The 18,810-nt window shown below is 39.7% G+C and overlaps 2 protein-coding genes across 3 annotated transcripts; one reads left to right on the top strand and one right to left on the bottom strand.

The window, feature by feature from the left end:
- Positions 1-4,467: 4,467 nt before the first annotated feature.
- Positions 4,468-7,156, top strand: LOC121762716 (protein NRT1/ PTR FAMILY 7.1). The gene is made up of 6 exons (XM_042158679.1): positions 4,468-4,695; positions 4,777-4,848; positions 4,972-5,083; positions 5,180-5,397; positions 5,586-6,145; positions 6,289-7,156. Exons 2-6 carry the CDS (start codon positions 4,831-4,833, stop codon positions 7,127-7,129), a joined length of 1,749 nt encoding a protein of 582 aa, XP_042014613.1. The 5' UTR covers positions 4,468-4,695; positions 4,777-4,830; the 3' UTR covers positions 7,130-7,156.
- A 136-nt stretch (positions 7,157-7,292) lies between these two features.
- On the bottom strand, positions 7,293-12,985 carry LOC121762717 (enoyl-[acyl-carrier-protein] reductase [NADH], chloroplastic-like). Of its 2 annotated transcripts, none has more exons than XM_042158681.1 (13): positions 12,907-12,985; positions 11,894-12,206; positions 11,205-11,314; positions 11,063-11,118; positions 10,873-10,957; positions 10,748-10,795; positions 8,594-8,668; positions 8,401-8,512; positions 8,243-8,294; positions 8,110-8,161; positions 7,954-8,011; positions 7,735-7,833; positions 7,293-7,609 (listed from the first exon to the last, which is right to left on the bottom strand). In XM_042158681.1, the coding sequence occupies exons 2-13, from the start codon at positions 12,168-12,170 to the stop codon at positions 7,458-7,460; spliced, it is 1,176 nt and encodes a 391-aa protein (XP_042014615.1). In that variant the 5' UTR covers positions 12,171-12,206; positions 12,907-12,985; the 3' UTR covers positions 7,293-7,457. The 2 variants fall into 2 exon arrangements, with proteins under 2 accessions (XP_042014615.1, XP_042014614.1); XM_042158680.1 differs by having other exon boundaries at positions 12,793-12,928.
- Between the last annotated feature and the right edge of the window lie 5,825 nt (positions 12,986-18,810).

Below are 18,810 nucleotides of genomic sequence, written 5' to 3'. Positions count from 1 at the left end.
CAACGCACTTGGTACATGAAACAAACATAAGGCCTCATTGACTTGGTCGAAACACCCACCACGATTTGTCACCGATCAACCTGCAAATTTTAAAATACATGTAGGGCAGAGTATTTGATATACTCCATCCGTCCCATAAAAGATATCTCACTTTCCTTTTTAGTTTGTTCCACTAAAGATGTCACATTTCCATTTATAGAAAAAATTATCTCTCACAATAATATAAATATTATATTTTCTCTTTCCACCTAACACATCAAACAAAACCTCCTAAAATCATGTGTCGTCCCACAAGTTTGACATCTTTTGTAGGACACTCTCTTACTTCGTGAAATTGAATTTATGAAAGCTTAAGATTATTGAATATATACATTATACAATAAGAAAGTGTGGTCCAACTTTTTAGTTGAAATTTGCATCGTTTATTCTTAATTTGGTTTAGGTCGATCTTTCTTTTATATTTTTTTCATTCTAATGCTCTATAAAATGTTTAAATATATGATTTATTTAATTCAACAATAGGCAATTGCCAAATTTTTATTTATATTTTTTGAAATCATTCTACAATTTCAATTATGAAAAATTACTGTTAATCAAGGTTTATAAAGAGAGAAAACGAAACTTTGTTCAATATAATGTTATTGATACATAAAATAAAACTGAACAAAATAAAACAAAAAAAAATCCATAAATTGCAACAATTGAAATATAAATAATCTTGGAAATATTGAAATTTTAGGAATTAGAGAATATGTCACTGGTGAATCAATTCAAAAATTGAGATTTTTTGGATAGAACTATAGCAAATATGAAGGATGAAAATTATGAATTTTGATAATTATGTATATATTTAATTTAATACTATATAAAAGATATTTGAGTGTTAAATAAAAAAATTATTGACCAATGGAATTATTACAAATGACACAATCTCATTTTGGACAATAAAATAAATTGATAGAGAGACCATTTGGATTCAATTTACCCAATGGTTATTGAGACTTAAGAGAGCTTCTTTGGAGGGAAAATGAGAACTTGGCTTTGCTTTTATATATGTGAGAGATAGGTGTGAAGGTTGTTTCCTGCCTTCCAACTTCAAAATGACAATTATAGAAGGCTGCAGCATAAGTGATCAATTATTTGAATTACAATTGATGACGCTCGCAAATTGGCCGAACTGCCAAGTCGGGTACTTTGGGTTTCAAAGACTAACATTCTTCCAACTTGTTCCCCTTTTTGCCTCATTTTCTCTTGTATTTTAGGTTTCATATTACTTCTATGTTTTTCGGACTATTATCCTCCATTTCCTACAATTAAGCTCTTATTAATGCAGAATTTATCAATTGAAGATGTTTTAGATATAGTATAATGAATTGAAGATGTTTTAGATATAGTGCATTTTGAAACTTGTCTTGCATCATCGAGTCATTCCGTAATAATTAACTTGTTTTCTACTCTCTCTCTATCCCAATATTTTTCTATTCCATAAAAATATCTGCACTTTCCATTTCCATCCGTCCCACAAAAATATATGCATTCCATTTGTGGAAAGTTATATCAATTTAATAATGTAGGTCTCATTATCCACTAATTCTACTTTAATTACCATTCTCCTCCCCTCTCTTACTTTACCATACCATTCTTCTCATCTCTCTTACTTTACCAATTTTGTCTTAATTCTCGTGCCATACCCATTGCCCATATTTTTATGGGACGGAGGGGATATTTTTTATTTTATTCATCCTAATTTATTTACTTTCCCACTTTATTATCACTTTTAATTCATTATTTCTCTTACTTAATTCTCTCCATGTAATAGGATAAACATTTTTTTCTTAATCTGCTTGTTGAAATGAAACGTCTCAATTGCAGCGGAATAGAGTAAATACTATGAAAAGAAATTAAGGTCGGTTTGATACGTAGAATTTGAATTGGATTGGAATTAGAATTCTACCAAATTGAATTTGAAAGAATTGAAGTATAATTCTACAGAGGAAATCCTTAGTTTGGTAAAAATGATGTAATTCATATGAAAGTGAATTCACGTGAGTGTGTAGTATATGTAGGGGGGATAAACAGTTCTCGGGTATTCAGTTAACCGAGAACCGAAGCGAAACCGGTCGGTTAACCGATAACCAAAATTCATGGTGTTCGGGTCGGTACCGGTTTGACATTTTTCTCGAAGTCGGTTATTGGTTATAACCGATAACTGAAATTAAATTCAATTTTAATTTCAATTATATATTTAATTAATAAAATTCTTTAATATTTTTATACTCTTAAAATTTTATGTTTATATTATATTGATTCTACACTGCTTTATTTGGTGTCACAATAGAAGGAAATGTAATTTACTACCAAGTTTTTGTCAAACTCTATTTTAATTTGTGTCATTATCATTTATAATATCTCAAAGTCAATAAAGTGCCTAAATATTATTTAAAAAATAGGATATCACTTTACTTAATTATCGTCGACAAGGTTTTAGATCATTTAAAGTTTAAACTTTTGAAGTGCCTAAACAAATTTGTGTACTAGGAAATAGGAATAATAATAATAATAATAATAACAAAAGTTGATGAAAAGTAAAAATTTAAAGTTGAAGTGTGGGACTTTGAATCATTCAGTTATTTCGGTTATAACCAATAACCGATTGGTTGTAACTGAGTTGATTAGTTAAGTAACCGAACTAAAGATCGGGTTGGTTCCGATCAGTTTTTTGACCAATTTTTAGGGTCGGTTAACCGACAAGTCGGTTCAGTTATTAACTGAACCGACCGTTTACCCACCCTAAGTATATGTGTAGTGTGTGTGACTGTGTGTTTGTCTGTGTGTATGATAAATATAATTAAACTTAGTATTATAGAGATGTATTAATATCCCTCTTTATTGTAATACTATACCACCATTTTAGGCCGTTAGATCTGAAGATCGTGAGATTCTCGAGCTGCCATGTGGCATCCTATTTTAATTAAATTGAAACATAAAAAAATGCTGAAGGGCGAAATCGGTATTCTCTATTTTTAGTCTGTTACCAGATTGCAGTCTTACTATATGAATATTGCATTGTTACTCTATGAATATAGTAGTGTTACGTGTCTGCGTCATTTGTAATAGTTTTTTACCTTACCAGATTGCAGTGTTACTCTATGAATATTGCAGTATTACCAAGTAGTATTTGCAGTTTAAAAATTACCAAATCCGTTCTGATTTAAATTTTTGGGAAAATACCCACGTTTGCAATATCCAACACATAAGAAAGACTGCAATTCGAACTCTATTTTATCAATTCAATCCTAGACATTCATCTTATAGATCTAAGGGCTAAGATTAGTGTTATGGTGTCCCTCTAAACATGGTGTCACCCTAACACACCCCCAGTATTGTATAATAATAATAATAAAATCATACGTAATTAAATAAATATTAAATGATAGCAAATTATAAAATGTATGTATAAATTATTTAATAATAATTATTTAGTTTGCAAGAATAAATATTTGAATATATTACTTCCTCCGTTTCAGTTAAAATGGTTCCTTTCTTTTTTGCAACGTGAGAAAAATGATAGTAATAAATAGTTAAAGTAGAGAGAAAGTAAAGTAAAAGAGAGAATAATATAGAGGAGAGTCTCTTCTACTCCCTTCGTTCCACGATATTGGAGACATTTTTTCTCAGCACGCGATTTAAGAAAAAATATGTTAAGTGAGTTAAGTAAATGAAGAATAAAATATGAAATGAAAAGGTAAAGAGATGAATAGAGACTAAAGTAAGAGAGAGTAAAGTAAGTGAGAAGAATTGTGTTGACTTTAAATAAAAAGAAAAATGACTTCACTAGAAAGTACATTATTCTCTCTTACTTTACTTATTTATTGTTATTTTGTCAAAATAAGTGTGAAAAAGAAATGAGTTATGTTAATTGGGAGCAATGAAATTAGTTAGCCTAGATAATAACTTTTGTTGATTAATAGTATTAATTAAAGTCTATCTCCTTTCACAGAATTGGAAGTGGTGTAGTGGTTAAGGTGTTATATGAATCTCCAATAACTCTAGAGTCCGATTTTTAAAACGGCTTCAGATTTGGTAAACCTTGTAGAACATAATATCTTCATCTATAAAAATCACTAAAAAAGGAATGAATTCACAATGGGCTAAAAAGGAATTGAGAAATAGATGAACGACAAGAGTTTTTCTCTAATTCTTTAACTTAATTTTTGATTGATAAAAAAAAGTCGAAGTAAGATCTGTATCAATCAAACTGAGATTTTTAAGGTGAAAGAATCATAACTAACAATTTAATTTTAACTAATCAAAACGAGATTTTAAAGGTGAAGAGCAAGAACCGGAGCTTTATTAGGATCTTTTACATGCTTTAAATAAGCTTAACAACACCTCAACCTTTGCTTCCAAACACTTGTTGTCTCTATTTAAAGCACACTCTCTTCACTTCCAACAATTGCTCTTTGCTCATATTGTTTTTCTTCTCTGAAATTCTGCGAAAAAACAAGAAAACACATCTTATAGAATATATCTTATTTCGATCTTATTTATCGTCTCACCATAAATGACAATAGGTTTCACCGGCACTGAATTCTTCCCTCCAAACTTTCCGGTAGCTGACACACAATCTTCAGGCTCACCGGAGTCTGGCATTCCGGAGCTCCTCGTGTTCTCCCTCGTCAAGTTTAGGAAAAGGTATTTTATTTTCATTTTTAAACATATGAAATATTGTGTGCATAATTTTGACATATGGTTACGATTGTTGTTGATTTACAGACAAAAGGTTTAATTGGCTCGAATAATCTCCCTCGCTACCTAATATTGACTACGATGGAGAATCAACCGCAGGTTAGTACTAATATGTTAACGTTAATGTATATACATGCATGTCCATTTGCTAGGGTATATAACTCCAATATCTGACCTAAAATATATATTGTTATCATGTTTTGTCTTATCTATCGATCGCAGGGCTCTGGGGTGGATAATATTCTAGAAGTAGGAGCTGAAAATAATGAAGACATCATAATAAAAAAGAAGGGTTTGATGGGCAAAAGCTGGACTTCAGCATTTCTGTTATTAGGTACTATTATATCATATCCTATCATCAACCATTCGTATATTCATATTCATATTCTTATTCTTATTCTTATGATTAATTAATTGCATTTGCATGAAGCCAATCAAGCACTCACAACCCTAGCTTTCTTCGGTGTGGGGGTGAACCTAGTTTTGTTCTTGACTCGTGTGATGGAGCAAAGCAACGCGACTGCAGCGAATAACGTGAGCATATGGACCGGAACTGTCTACTTGTGCTCCCTCGTCGGAGCATTCCTCAGCGACTCGTACTGGGGCCGTTATATCACCTGCGCCCTTTTCCAAGCAGTACTTGTTGTGGTATGTATGGTATTAAATTCACAAATAATTGCAATACAATTATTGGTTAAATGATTCATATTCCTTTTTCGAACCTCCTTTTTTGGCATTCTCTCTCCGGTTCATCTATCTTAGTTTATTCTTTCTATTAACTAACAAAACCATATTTTCTTAAATTAAGCTTTATATAATTTGCATTTGCATTGCAGGGTTTGATTCTACTATCCCTCACATCATGGTTTTTCTTGCTGAGCCCAAGAGGTTGTGGAGATGGGAAGCTAGAGTGTGGCTCAAAGGAAACATATGCCATACCCATTTTCTACCTGGCCATCTACTTGGTTGCTTTTGGTTACGGCGGCCACCAACCCACCTTAGCCACCTTCGGCGCGGATCAGTTCATTGGATCCGATGCCAAGACCACCGACGACAAGTCTGCCTTCTTCTGCTACTTCTACTTCGCCCTCAACGTCGGTTCCTTGTTTTCCAACACCATTTTGGTCTACTACGAGGATGCCGGGAAGTGGACTCTCGGCTTCTGGGCAGCCACGGGCTCAGCTGTGGTGGGGCTCATCGTGTTTCTGGCTGGCACCCGCGGTTACGAATACATTAAACCAAGTGGGAATCCTATACCGCGCGTTGCGCAGGTATTCGTCGCTGCCGGCAGGAAATGGAAGGTCTCTCTCACGGAAGGAGATGGGTTGTATGAGGTTGAAGGAACCCAATCCGCCATTAAAGGAAGCCGAAAGATCAGGCATACTGATGAATTTACGTATGTAAAGCGATCGATAAACAAACATTTTCTTTTTCCATATGATCAAACTTGTTACATACAATTTGGCTGTCCTGTCTGACAATATAATACTAATGTGGAGTTTGGATGAACCATCACTTGTTATCATGTGTACTTTTTAGGTGTCTTGACAAGGCTGCAATCATGACGGAGGACGACTGCTGCGGCCCTTTAGATCCATGGCGGGTGTGCTCGGTGACGCAGGTGGAGGAAGCCAAATGCATCATCCGAATGCTGCCGATATGGCTGTGCACGATTGTGTACTCGGTGGTGTTCACCCAAATGGCGTCGCTCTTCGTGGAGCAAGGAGATGTCATGTACTCGCATATCGGGAGTTTCCATCTCCCGGCCGCGAGCATGTCGGTTTTCGACATCTGCAGCGTGCTCTTCTGCACAGGAATATACCGCCAGATCCTGGTCCCGATAGCAGGAAGGCTGAGCGGGAACCCCAAGGGGCTGACGGAGCTCCAACGGATGGGGGTGGGGCTGATCATCGGCATGCTGGCAATGTTCGCGGCAGGGCTGACTGAAATGGAGAGGCTGAAAAGGGTGGTGCCCGGGCAGCCGGTCAGCTCCCTGAGCATATTCTGGCAGATCCCTCAGTATGTGCTGGTGGGGGCGTCGGAGGTGTTCATGTACGTCGGGCAGCTGGAGTTCTTCAACGGGCAGGCTCCCGATGGGATAAAGAGCTTCGGAAGCTCCCTCTGCATGGCCTCCATATCTCTCGGAAACTTTGTCAGCAGCCTGCTCGTGCAAATGGTGATGGGCATCACTGCCCGGAACGACATGCCTGGATGGATCCCTGAGAATCTCAACGAAGGCCACATGGACAGATTCTACTTCCTCATCGGAGTGCTCACCGCCCTCGATTTTGTCATCTACATCTGGTGTGCTAAGTGGTACAAGTGTATTAAGGTCGGAGAGGATGATGAAGCCAAGGCCAATGCCGTAGAGAGAGTTTGAAGATGAAGCAAGACCCTTGAGCCTTCTCAAATGGCGCATGACTGCTTTATGGAGTATTTATTTCTGCATCTTTTATTTTTTCATTTCTGGCTCTGTGGTTCTCCATCATGTTACTGGATTTTTTTAATTTATTTTTTTATTTGTATTTATGAATTCAACAGCATTGCTAGTAAAATTCACATCACAAAATTTAGTTCATGTGATACATTTCAATGATTCAATCACCTAAATTAGGAACAAGTACTTCAAATCCAGGGGGAAAGGGGGCTCGCGGCTATGACCGAAATAATCCTCTACATTCAGCTAACCTAGTCAAGATCTCGATTCGTTAGTTGGCTTTAGGAATGTTGAGGTCCTTGAATAAGGGACTGTCGACTCCCACGCCCATCGCGTTTAAACCATTGTCGACATAGATGACAGCACCAGTGATAGCAGAAGCAAGTGGGGATGCCAGGAAGGCTGCTGTGTTTCCCACCTCATCTGTAAGTATACATACTCTTCAGATCCATCAAGTGACTGATAATTTGAGAGACAAGAACTATGCAACTGCAAATTCAAAATAATTCTAGCCAATGTTAAAGTTTAATGGTGATATGAAGAGTTACCTGCTGATAATTCTTTCTGAAGGGGTGCATTTTCTTGGGAGTAATCGATCATCATATCGATAAATCCAATAGCTTTTGCAGCACGGCTTCTTAATGGACCTGAGTTTTCCGGTAAACCATATTTCGCACAATGATTGATTGAAAGAAAAACAATCACAACACCCGCATATCCAAAATCACATGTTTTTATACCCCTGCATCACTTGTTAGAGAAATTACCTGCGGATATAGTGTTGACCCTAACTTTACGTTTCCTTCCTGCTTCAAATGCAAGCACCTAAATGAACAAAAACTTTAAACCCCAAGAAAGAGGAGAGCAAGAGATTACAAAGAATAAAAAGTTGAAAGAAACTTCAGCATCATTAGTGAGGTTACCCTAGTATCACTCTCTAGTGCAGCTTTTGCTGAGCTCATTCCACCTCCGTAACTGTTTCAGTATTCAATTAAAAATTACCACTGAGTATTAAATGCAAAACATCAAGAAATAAGATACACCTAGAAAATATACCCAGGGATGATCCTCTCAGAAGCAATATATGTAAGTGAGATTGACGAACCACCTGAAGCAATAGCCATCAGTTTGTTACTTTTGAGTAATTGAAGTAGATTGGAAATTGGAAGTTGGGTTTATAATGATGCAAAAAAAAGATTTTGAACAAGATGTACCTGGGTTTATAATTGGAAGGAAATGCTTAAGCAATGACACGTATGAATAACTTGATGCAGATATTGCAGCAAGATATCCATTTCTTGAGGTATCCAACAGAGGTTTGGTTACCTACTTTTAAAAAGTTTTATTAGAATAAGGAGTAGTGAGTAGGTCATACATACTAAAAGTAACATTTTGAAGGAAATATACTTCTGGTCCATTCGCAAGCGAGTGCACGAGGATGTCAATGCTGCCAAAATCTTGTTCTACAGATGCCGCCACTTCCTGCATATACATTTTAAAGCAGAAAGCATCACAGGTCTACATACCGACATCTCAGTAACCACAAAGACAAAGATAGTATACTCTACCTTCAAAGAACCCAAAATAATTGACTATTCATTTTTACTCTTAGGGCATTAGCAATGGGGCGCCCTAAGGCGCGCCCTAAGGCGCGCCCTATGGCGCGCCACGTCAGCAGTTTTATCCTCCTACCTCCCCACCTGCAGTGGGGCGCCCTAAGGCGCGCCCTAAGGCGCGCCCTATGGCGCGCCACATCATCATTTTATTTATTTGTTTAATTGATTTAAATGTTTTCAACTAACAATTAATAACGAGTAAATAAAAAGGTCGAAATAACAAACGGGGACACATTAATAAAAAAAGAAGTTACACCGTTCAACTTACAAAAAAAAAAACTAAGTCGGTGCAATTCCCAACTTCCGACGCAGTTCATCTATCAATGCCCGGAGGTATTCGGCTTCGTCGGGGTCGGTACACTTCTTGAGGGCCTTGTGCGTCTCCAACAACGTCCTCGCCATCGACGCTGTCGCCAACGACGAATACACTTCGGCTGCCTGGGGCGGGAGCATTTCCGGGAGCGGAGGTGGGGTTGCAGCGGTCGAGGATGAGGTCGCGGCCGCCTTCCCTTTGGCCTTCGCAGCCTTGACGCCGGGAGGACGTCGGGAGGACATCGGTGTGCCGGAACCGCTGTCGTCCACGTACAACCGGTTGAGGTCAACCGGTTGATTGCCGCTGCCGCTGCTCGTGTAACCACCAACTTCGGTGGTCTTCATCCTCTTTGGCGCACTAGTGTGCAGAATTCCACCTTGGAATTTCTGCTTGTCCCTCAAAAGCGTCCAGATGGCCTCGTGCTTGAACTCGCCGAACATCGACCGGTACGACAATATCGCTTTAGCACGCACGTCTTCCCAGCTCTCGCCGCTCCCCTGTGCCCGCGCGCACTTCTCGAACTCCGCCGCGTACAAGTTCACTTGCTTCTTCACTTGATCCCAGTGCTTGCGGAGTTGCTCACGCTTGCGCTTGTACGCGTTCGGCGGCTTGGCCGCATTGTAGAGGTCGGCGATGCGCTCCCAGTACGCGAACTGCCTCTGGTTGTTCGCGAATATCGGATCTTCCGATATATCTACCCAACACCGGGCCAAAATGAGAGTTTCCTCGTCGGTGTAGTTTGTACGACCGGGGGCGTACTCATCGCAATCACCGGGAGGCGGCAACTTCTGCGCCCGCTGCCGGTTCCGCTTCTTTTTGGCTGGGGCGGAAGCGGTCGCGGCGGGGTCGGGATCGGCCGCTGCGGCGTCACGTCGGGAGGGGGCGACTGGTCGGGTTGGAGACGGCTCCATGTCCGACAACCCGTACGAGTCCGTACTGAAATCGGGATCGTATTGGGCGTTGGTGTCGAACGAACGATATTGGCCGGGTTCTGTACCCGGCCAACGCGCATCTCCACTAAACATAGGACTATTTGGACTTGAAGCCATTTCGTAGTAATTATGTAAATGTAAGTTTCGAAAGTGAAATTGTGAAATGAAATGTAAAACGAATGAACTCTATTTATAAAACAACCAAACCGCGTGCCATCGTCCGCGACCTATCGTCCGTGTACGCCACAATGGGGAGGACGATGGCGCGCCCTTAGTATCGGCCGCGACGATCGTCCGCGACCTATCGTCCGTATCCGCAATGGGCGCGGACGATCGATGGCGCGGACGATGCGCGCCATCGGGCGTGCCATCGTCCGCCCATTGCGGATGGCCTTATACCCTATGAAGTGAACAAACCGAAGGTGGTAACATGAAATAACAAAATTTGAACACAATTTCTACACATAGGATCATATATAGCTACCTTTTCACGAAAATGATAAACTTTAGGATATCAAACAGTCTCAGAGTATAATGCTCATTCAATAGTTCCTACAGAGAGCCATGAACCTGTTCTTTCAACTATGTGAGAGCAATAATACACTTTTTGTACTAGGCATTGTATGGTAGGACCTCATTCTTAAGTTGAATATCGAGAGTCGCCACATGTGTTATAAAAAAGGTAGAAAACTAGTAGTACCTTAACTGTCCAATTACTGGATCCAGCATAACGTTTGTTTGTTTTTACCTGCATAATATAAAAACAAGATGAGCAGTTTTGTCCAAAAGCACTGATAACGGTGAAATTCTACGTGTCATAATCACATCTTCGGGAACATCTTCTGGATTGTCATAAACTGCATCCAATGGATAAACTTTAGCAATCTCCATCAAGGAGCCATCAGGCAACCTGAATCAAAATCTTCATCAGCTGAGGATACTTGTCAAAGTCAATTTTGTTCATACTTGTCAAAGTCAATGTTGGACTTGGAGTAATAAAAAATTAAGATCATACACGCGTGATTCCTCAAATTTCCCACGCCGTAGACTAGTTTCAAAAATGTTCAATACCTGTATAGTAAACTCTACAGTCAATTCACTCAGCTGTACACGATATCAAAGAGAAATGAGACTGCAATTTCAGATATTCCACTTACAGGTACCCATGTTCCAAGGAGAACTTCAGCTCCTGCAGCAGCTAGAGATTTCGCAATAGCCCAACCATATCCATTATCATCAGCTACACCAGCGATAAATGCTCTTTTACCTAATAGATTTCACACGTAAACTTAATACCATCAACTGTTTTGAGTCACCAAGAAGTAAGAATAAAATGATCTTAACTACACATTTACTTTCTGGTTTCCTCCTTCTCTGCAGTAAAAGGGTCATGATTACTTTAGAAGAATGTAAGGTCAGTGAGACAATTTACTTGTGGTAACATATATCTTCAAACAACAAAGTTCTTGAAAAAGACGTTATTGTGCGTAATTTATATACTGTATTCTGGGAGTTGCTCCACTACCAACCATGGCCACACCTGTATGTGCCTACTGATGTTAAAAGGCAATATCCAGTAATGCAACCTAATTCCATAATCGAATAATCATCGTTGTTTTAAATTGTATTGCCCACTCGCTCTCTGCTATATTCATTTACAACTCTTGTGCATTTAAATGCTACTTCATTAATCTTCTTCCATATTAGTATAAAGGGTTATAGACAACAGCTTCCTAATTTATGATCGGGCCAATAAAAGCTTGAGTCTGAAGGAAATTATAAATCTGTGCGACTTTACCAGTATGCACCTAACTAATTCATAGTTAGGTGATAAAGGATAATAAACCTTTCAGATTGATGGATAGCCCAGATGCAGCCTTGCTTTCACCAGTTTCAGACATTGCTCTAGTCACTGCTTTGTCAAATCTTGCAGGTGAAGATGTTAAGGGACGGTTGAAATGTTGAGCAGATGATACATGGCAGGCGCTGGAGAGTTTGGCCCACGATGCTGTCAATGATTTAATACCAATATCTGCCACTTTTCCTTTTAAAATGTTTTTAGCTGAAAAAATACAGGGTTTTGATCCTGCAATCTGCAAGCTTGAAGCAGCAGCAGCTGCCATCGTCGATTATACAATTATAAAGATTAGAGCTGTGACCTGCATCATATATGAAACATATTGCTTATTAACAAAGGGAAAGCAAAACAATTGTTCACAAAGCACAAAGCAATATTCCCAAACCAAGAAGGCAGGCATCTACACCCAAATCACCACTTGATTACTTACAAACTAAAGGTGCCGGATTGAGCATAATTGGTCAGTATATACTTTCACATTCATCAATTTTACCCAGAAAGAGTTAGATAACATCCCATCAGAATTAAAAGCAGTAAACTATATGGACCACATTACCATTATTACTTGACATGAGCCTTGCAAACTTCTTCAATAGCCAGAAAACTAATACTTTCATTTGGTTTCCAATTTAAGTAGGATATGATCTAGTTTATACCACTCGTTGCACGAATTAAGCTAATCGATGAGCATATAAGGCCAAAAACTATATTCTTCCTACATTTTTCAGCTATTCATTTTACAGTGACTAGATGAAAAGGTAAAACCATAGCCAAATTCAGTAGCCATTTATCTTTCATATATTCATGTTTATACTAGTATGTAAATGGCAAAGAATTTGAACTCAAGAATAACACAGAGGAAAATGAAAACGGCGAAGCTCACTAACAATTGTTTAGTTCAACAATGCACAGATAGAAGATGCCATAAAACTGACAAATGCTAAAGGGCCTACGCTTCTGAAACCCCTTTAAATTCTACTAGTAGGTTGTCACAAATTTACCATTTGTCTCAAATGCTATCTACTCTGTGTGTATGTGGGAAAGAGATAGAGGAGGGAAGAAGATAATGACCTGCACAACGACTGATAAGACCGCCCATATGTGATTGGTGTTTTTTTATTTATAGCATCTTCAATAGAAATAGCCCAGCCATAACACAGTCATAGACTAGCCACAAACTCCTCCTGCCATATCAGCAGCACTAAAAACTCCTCCTCCCATATAATCAAGACAAGCAACTGGACAAGCAATAGCCTAGCCACAGCCTAGTCACAATAAACAAAATTATAAAAACAAATAATTAACAATCACACAAAATACGAAATTAAATTTACGACACAGATACGGGAAAACTCAATAATAATATTGAAATTTAAAAAAGTACATTAATTAAAAAAAGTACATTAATTAAAAAAAATTACATTAATCTAAAAAAAACTCCTCCGCCACACACGAGCCCCCGCCTCCGCCTCACTCCTCGCCGTCGTCGCCGCTATCCGGGACCCCCAAATCTGCGGCATCTGAGCCCGCGTCTGAGCCCCCCACCCATGCCGCGGCGGGATTCAAATCGGCCCGCATACTCACGAGCATTGCGTGAAGACAACTCTTCTCCTCGGGGTCAGTTGCCGCCCTCCATTCAGCTAAGATCTTGTACACATGAGCTCGCGTTTGTTGACGCGCGAAGAAGAGGATCTCGGCTGTCGACCCGCCAATAGGGGAGATGCCGACTGGACCTCCTGGGAGGCCTGGCGATCCCGTTGCGCCTGCCTTTGACCAACCGGGCAAGTGCGGCGAGCAAACGCGGGAGGGGACGGGAACTCCTGTACATCCTCGGGGAGGTCGTGGGAACCGCCGCTGCTGCCGCCATTGTAATCACCGGTATAGTTCAGGCGCTGCTTCTTTGGCCAGCCAACATCGACACCTGCCCGAAACTTCTCAGAGTCCATCAGCACCTCATAGCAGTTCCAGTAGGTGAACTCCTTATAAAGCCCGGGCACGGGGAAGACTTTCTCCGCTATCCTTCTGCAGTCGTCCTCAGTTTGGCCACTGGTCTGCATGCGGAGGGCGTTGGTGTACAAGCCCGAAAATCGGGAGACCCCAGCCCTGATTCGGTCCCACCCCTTCCGGAACTCCTCCCCGCTGCGTGGCCTCCTCTCCGGGCAAAATGCCTTGTAGGCTGCTGCTATTTTAGCCCACAAGTTGACGATCCTCTGATTGTTCGAGGCGAGGGGATCATCGCAAACACTTACCCACGCCTTGGACAGCGCAACGTTCTCCGCGTCCGTCCACTTCCTCCGTGTCGGGCTGTCGTCATCAGCCGGCTGCGACGACTCGCCGACCACCCTCTTTCCCTTCCCCTTCTTCTTCTTTGGCGCGCCCCGACCCCGCCCTACTCCCCCCGTTTGAACGGGGGTGTCCGCATCCCCGAGATCTATCCCCAACTCCTCTAAGGAGAAAGTATCACACCCAGTGAACTGCGTCTCCGATGGGGTCGATGTGTACGAAGAAGCAGTCACAAAATCAAAACTGGGGCGATAGACATTGTCCCCCCCCCCCCCCCCGGCGTCCCCTGCATCCCCGGGTACCCCGGCATCATCTGCATCCCGGGTGCCCACCCCGGCATCATCTGCATCCCGGGTTGCATCGCCGGTACCCCCTGCCACCCCTGCATCGTCGGCCCCTCCATCATCCCCTGCCATCCCGGCATACCACCCCCAGATGCCATCCCGTGCATCATCTGCTGCCAAGGGTACATGTTGTAGTACTCGGCCATCGGACCCCATCCACCTCCCACGGGTACCGTGGGAGTTTGAGACCCGCTCATCCCTGGAGTAGGCTCGTTGTTGTGCTCAATTTCGCGTTGTGCTCTTATACAAAAATTAAGATAGAGAGAATACTCGTTAAAATAAGTGGTGCAAATAAAAATAACGTGCAAATCGCGTATATATAGTGTTTCGAAAAAAAAAATCCGCTGGCCGATCGCTCGCCAATCGGGAGCCTGCAATGGCGGCCAGTCGATCGGCGAGCGCATCGGCCAGCGATCGGGAATCGGCGTGCGCTCGCCGTTTTTCTCGCCGATTTGGCGCACGCCTGCTGCAATGGTTCGGCGAGCGGACCGGCGAGCGCCAAGGATCGGCTAGCCGGTCCGCTCACCGCCATTGTGGATGCTCTCACTCCGTCCCCATTTGTAGTCCACTTTTCAGTGAAATTTATGTGTCACTTTTACAAACTCTATTTTTCTTTTATAATTTGTCACCAATTTAACGTGGTAAGGGTTTTAAGAAATACTGTATAATAGAAAGTGAATTGAAAAAGTTGAGTAGCACGTGAATCCTACTTTTATATATTAATTTTATAATAAAATGTGAGTGAGATTGAGTTAGTGGAATATGTGGTCCATCACAAAAAATATTAAAAATGAAAAGTGACAAATTTTTAAGGTCGGACGAAAATGAAAATAAATGACAAATTTTCAAGGACGGAGGGAGTAACTAGTATTAACACCCGTGGGCATTAAGTTTTTTAAAAACAATGAAAACAAACTGTAAATAATTAAAATAAAATATAAAATAAAATCATTATGCACACATTAAAAAAAATATAGTAGGTAATCTTTCTATTAACTATTAAGCACAAATTTAATAGTAAATTTATTTTAGAAAAGTGGGCGAAGCCAAAAAAATATAAAAAACTAACGAATATAAGAAATACCTAACTTATCATGTAGAAACCAAATATTAAACATCGTGGGTGGATTCTCCAGCATATGAATGTCGTTGTATACCAGATAAACATAATTGTCATGTCGCACCATGACCGAGTTAAAATCTTCTAGAAATTTGCGAATTCTCAACACTATGCTCGACAATTAGTAGAGATTTCGAAGTGTCCCAAAATCTTGGTAACAACTACTCCCTCCGTCCCAAGATAAGCGAGTCGTATTCCTTTTTGGGATGTCTCACTATAAGTGAGTCATTTCCCTTTTTGGCAAAAAATCCTCTCTCTCACGTTATTCTCTACCTACTTTATTCTCTTTGCTTCTCTACCTTTTCTCTCTCTTATACTTTACTCTCTCTACTTTAACTCTTTAAATACCAATTCCTTAAATCCCGTGCCCAAAAGAAATGCTTCGTTTATCTTGGGACGAAGGGAGTTCATAATTATCGCTCTCTACTTTCAAAACTTGCACCCCCAATCTTCTAGAAAAACTCTAATACAGGAAAAATACACCAACTCTCAGCAAGCAAAATAGAACAAACCCCAATATTAGCCACAAATCCATGTCTCTAATTACATACATCATCTGTAATCAATCCTCTGCAGGCACGACCAGATATCCACTCTACGAAAGCATTCGTGTTCAACTTTAGAACCCTTGTGAAGATGGCCTCCAACCAACTAAAAGTTACACTTCGTGTGACCTTTTCACCAATAGAAGCTACAAACCTAACATCATAAATATTCCTAGCGCCATAGTAATGGTATGTGAAATAACAGCCTCTGAACTCATCTGCACTCCATGCATGACAAAACCACATCCTTTTTTTTCCAAATGAGTAAATAGTACATTTTTAATTTGTGGAAAGAATGGAGAATAATATACTACTAGTTGTTATTTAGAATAATATATAGAAATAAATATTTATCAATTAGAATAAGATATATAAAAATTGAGCTATGCAGTGAGTTATGAGGATAAAGTTTATAGTAAAATACAAATAAAATTAAAGTTCGTCAAAACAAAATAAATAGTTCACACGTTTTGATCACCAAACTCATATTTTCGAAATATTATTAGCATGTAGATTACACTAATAGTAGTTGATACAAAGTATATGTCATGATTGAATCGTATTATCAAAGTAATTATATTGACGAAATGTAGTTGATACAAAGTAGATGTCATGATTGAATTGTATTATCAAAGTAATTATATTGACGAAATGCATATAGTAGCGGTTGTTTTATAATTTAGATTGAAAATACTGAATGATTGGGTGATATGAGAGTTGGTAAAATTTTCTTTCAATAAGTTTAAGATAATTTATCAAACTTTTGAAATACCAATATTGCACAATGAGAGTCGTGAGCAACAATTAAAAGTTTAAGATATGTTCTTTATCAAACTTTTTAAATATTTTCTTTTACATATCATTAGTACCATCAAACATCTTTACATACTAAAACTTTTAATCCTTCGTAGACTCGTGACTCTTGAAACTGCAACACAATTGTTCATGACTAAAAAAAGGACCGTTCATGATTTGCAATTTAATGTGGGAGATAAGGTTTTCTTGAAAGTATCGCCCTCAAAAGGGATAACAAGATTTGGAGTCAAGGGAAAACTCCGACCCCGATACATAGGACCGTACGCGATTCTGGAAGCGGTAGGACCAGTAGCTTATCGATTGGCGCTACCGCCAAGCTTTGGAAACGTTCACAATGTATTCCATGTGTCCCAGTTTAGGAAATATGTGTTTGATCCGAGGCACGTGATTCATCAGGAAGAGATGATAATAAACCCAGATATGATCTATGAGGAAAAGCCAAAAGCAATTGTGGACCGGAAGGTGCAGCAGTTAAGGAATAAATCTATCACTTCGGTGAAAGTACTATGGGAACACCACGGGCAGGAAGAGGCCACATGGGAGTTGGAAGATAAGATGAAGGAGCGTTACCCCGAGCTGTTTGAGACTAAGATATAGGTGCTATCCTTTAGGATACATGCATTCTTTTCTCAGGAAAAATAGTTCAAGTACTAATTAGCGTGCTACGCTGTTTATTTTCAAAGGATACATTATTCAATGGCAAGTGAGGCCAGACGAGAGTTTTTATTTGGAGATAAGCGTATCAGGTGGGCTTTCTTTTAATATCCAGCACATTAGCGTGGATATAAATCAAATACTTTGCGAAATTATGAAGTATCATCTTTTTCTCAAAATGAAGCTGTGATTATTTTCAAGTTGTTGTCATGCCATAAAATGTTTGTTTTTGAGGCCTATCTGTCAGGGCTATATGCCGAGGGTTTTGGCGACGCCAAAGCTATGTAACGAATTCGGTTCCCAATAGGACTGTAAATCATATTCGGAATATTGTGCACAAGGGTTGTGAGCCATCTAAGAGGGTTGGCCGACTATGGTGTCCTTGAAGGTGGCCACCTTCTCGGTACACGACTTTTCAGATATGGTATGAGTATTGAAGAACTTAGACTGATCAGTTGGACTTTTAAGATCACCAAAGAATTTAGTAAGCTAGGGCCTTTTCAAGAAAACCCCTGTGTGTTACTGTTGATGGATGACAACTATATAATGTGTACTCAGCCCTGCATGTATTTCTAAATGTGCAGGTTGAACGTCAAGATGAAGGAGTATTGATCGGAGTCGATGTTATTAATTAATCAAGTGGATCTTTCGACGATTCGTGTCTTCATAAACGAAGTCGTTTAGTAAGGACTTATTCCGCTGTACTTTTATTAAGTGAGAATTTCAAAGTCTTACCATCGAAATCGGATTTAGTTGATGAGATGATTATTCTATTTCTGAGACCATCTAACTGAATACTGGGCTTCTATTTTATGGTATCAATCGATTCGGCCTTTTCGGCAAGCTCCTTGAGTTCTACCCCCTTATTTTTCGTTTCTTTAATCACTCTTATTAGTCGCGGATTACCCGCTTTCGCTATCCTTAGAGCATCTACAACCGTGCTATTGCCAGCGGCACGGTTGTGAGCCCGACCCCACTTTTTCTGCCTGCTCTCTGGCAAGAGCACAACACCCACAGCTGTGCTCTTCCGCAAGGACGAGCACACTTCAATTTAAAATTCAATTAAACAAAAACATTTCCATAATATGAAAATTCATTAAAAAACCGAAATAACATTACAAATTACAAATAAATTTAAAAATA

The sequence above is a fragment of the Salvia splendens genome, chromosome 13 (assembly GCF_004379255.2).
Source record: "Salvia splendens isolate huo1 chromosome 13, SspV2, whole genome shotgun sequence".
Classification (NCBI taxonomy): Eukaryota; Viridiplantae; Streptophyta; class Magnoliopsida; order Lamiales; family Lamiaceae; genus Salvia; species Salvia splendens.
Note: the sequence above shows the minus strand (reverse complement) of the source record. Positions and strands in the feature narration are given on the sequence as shown.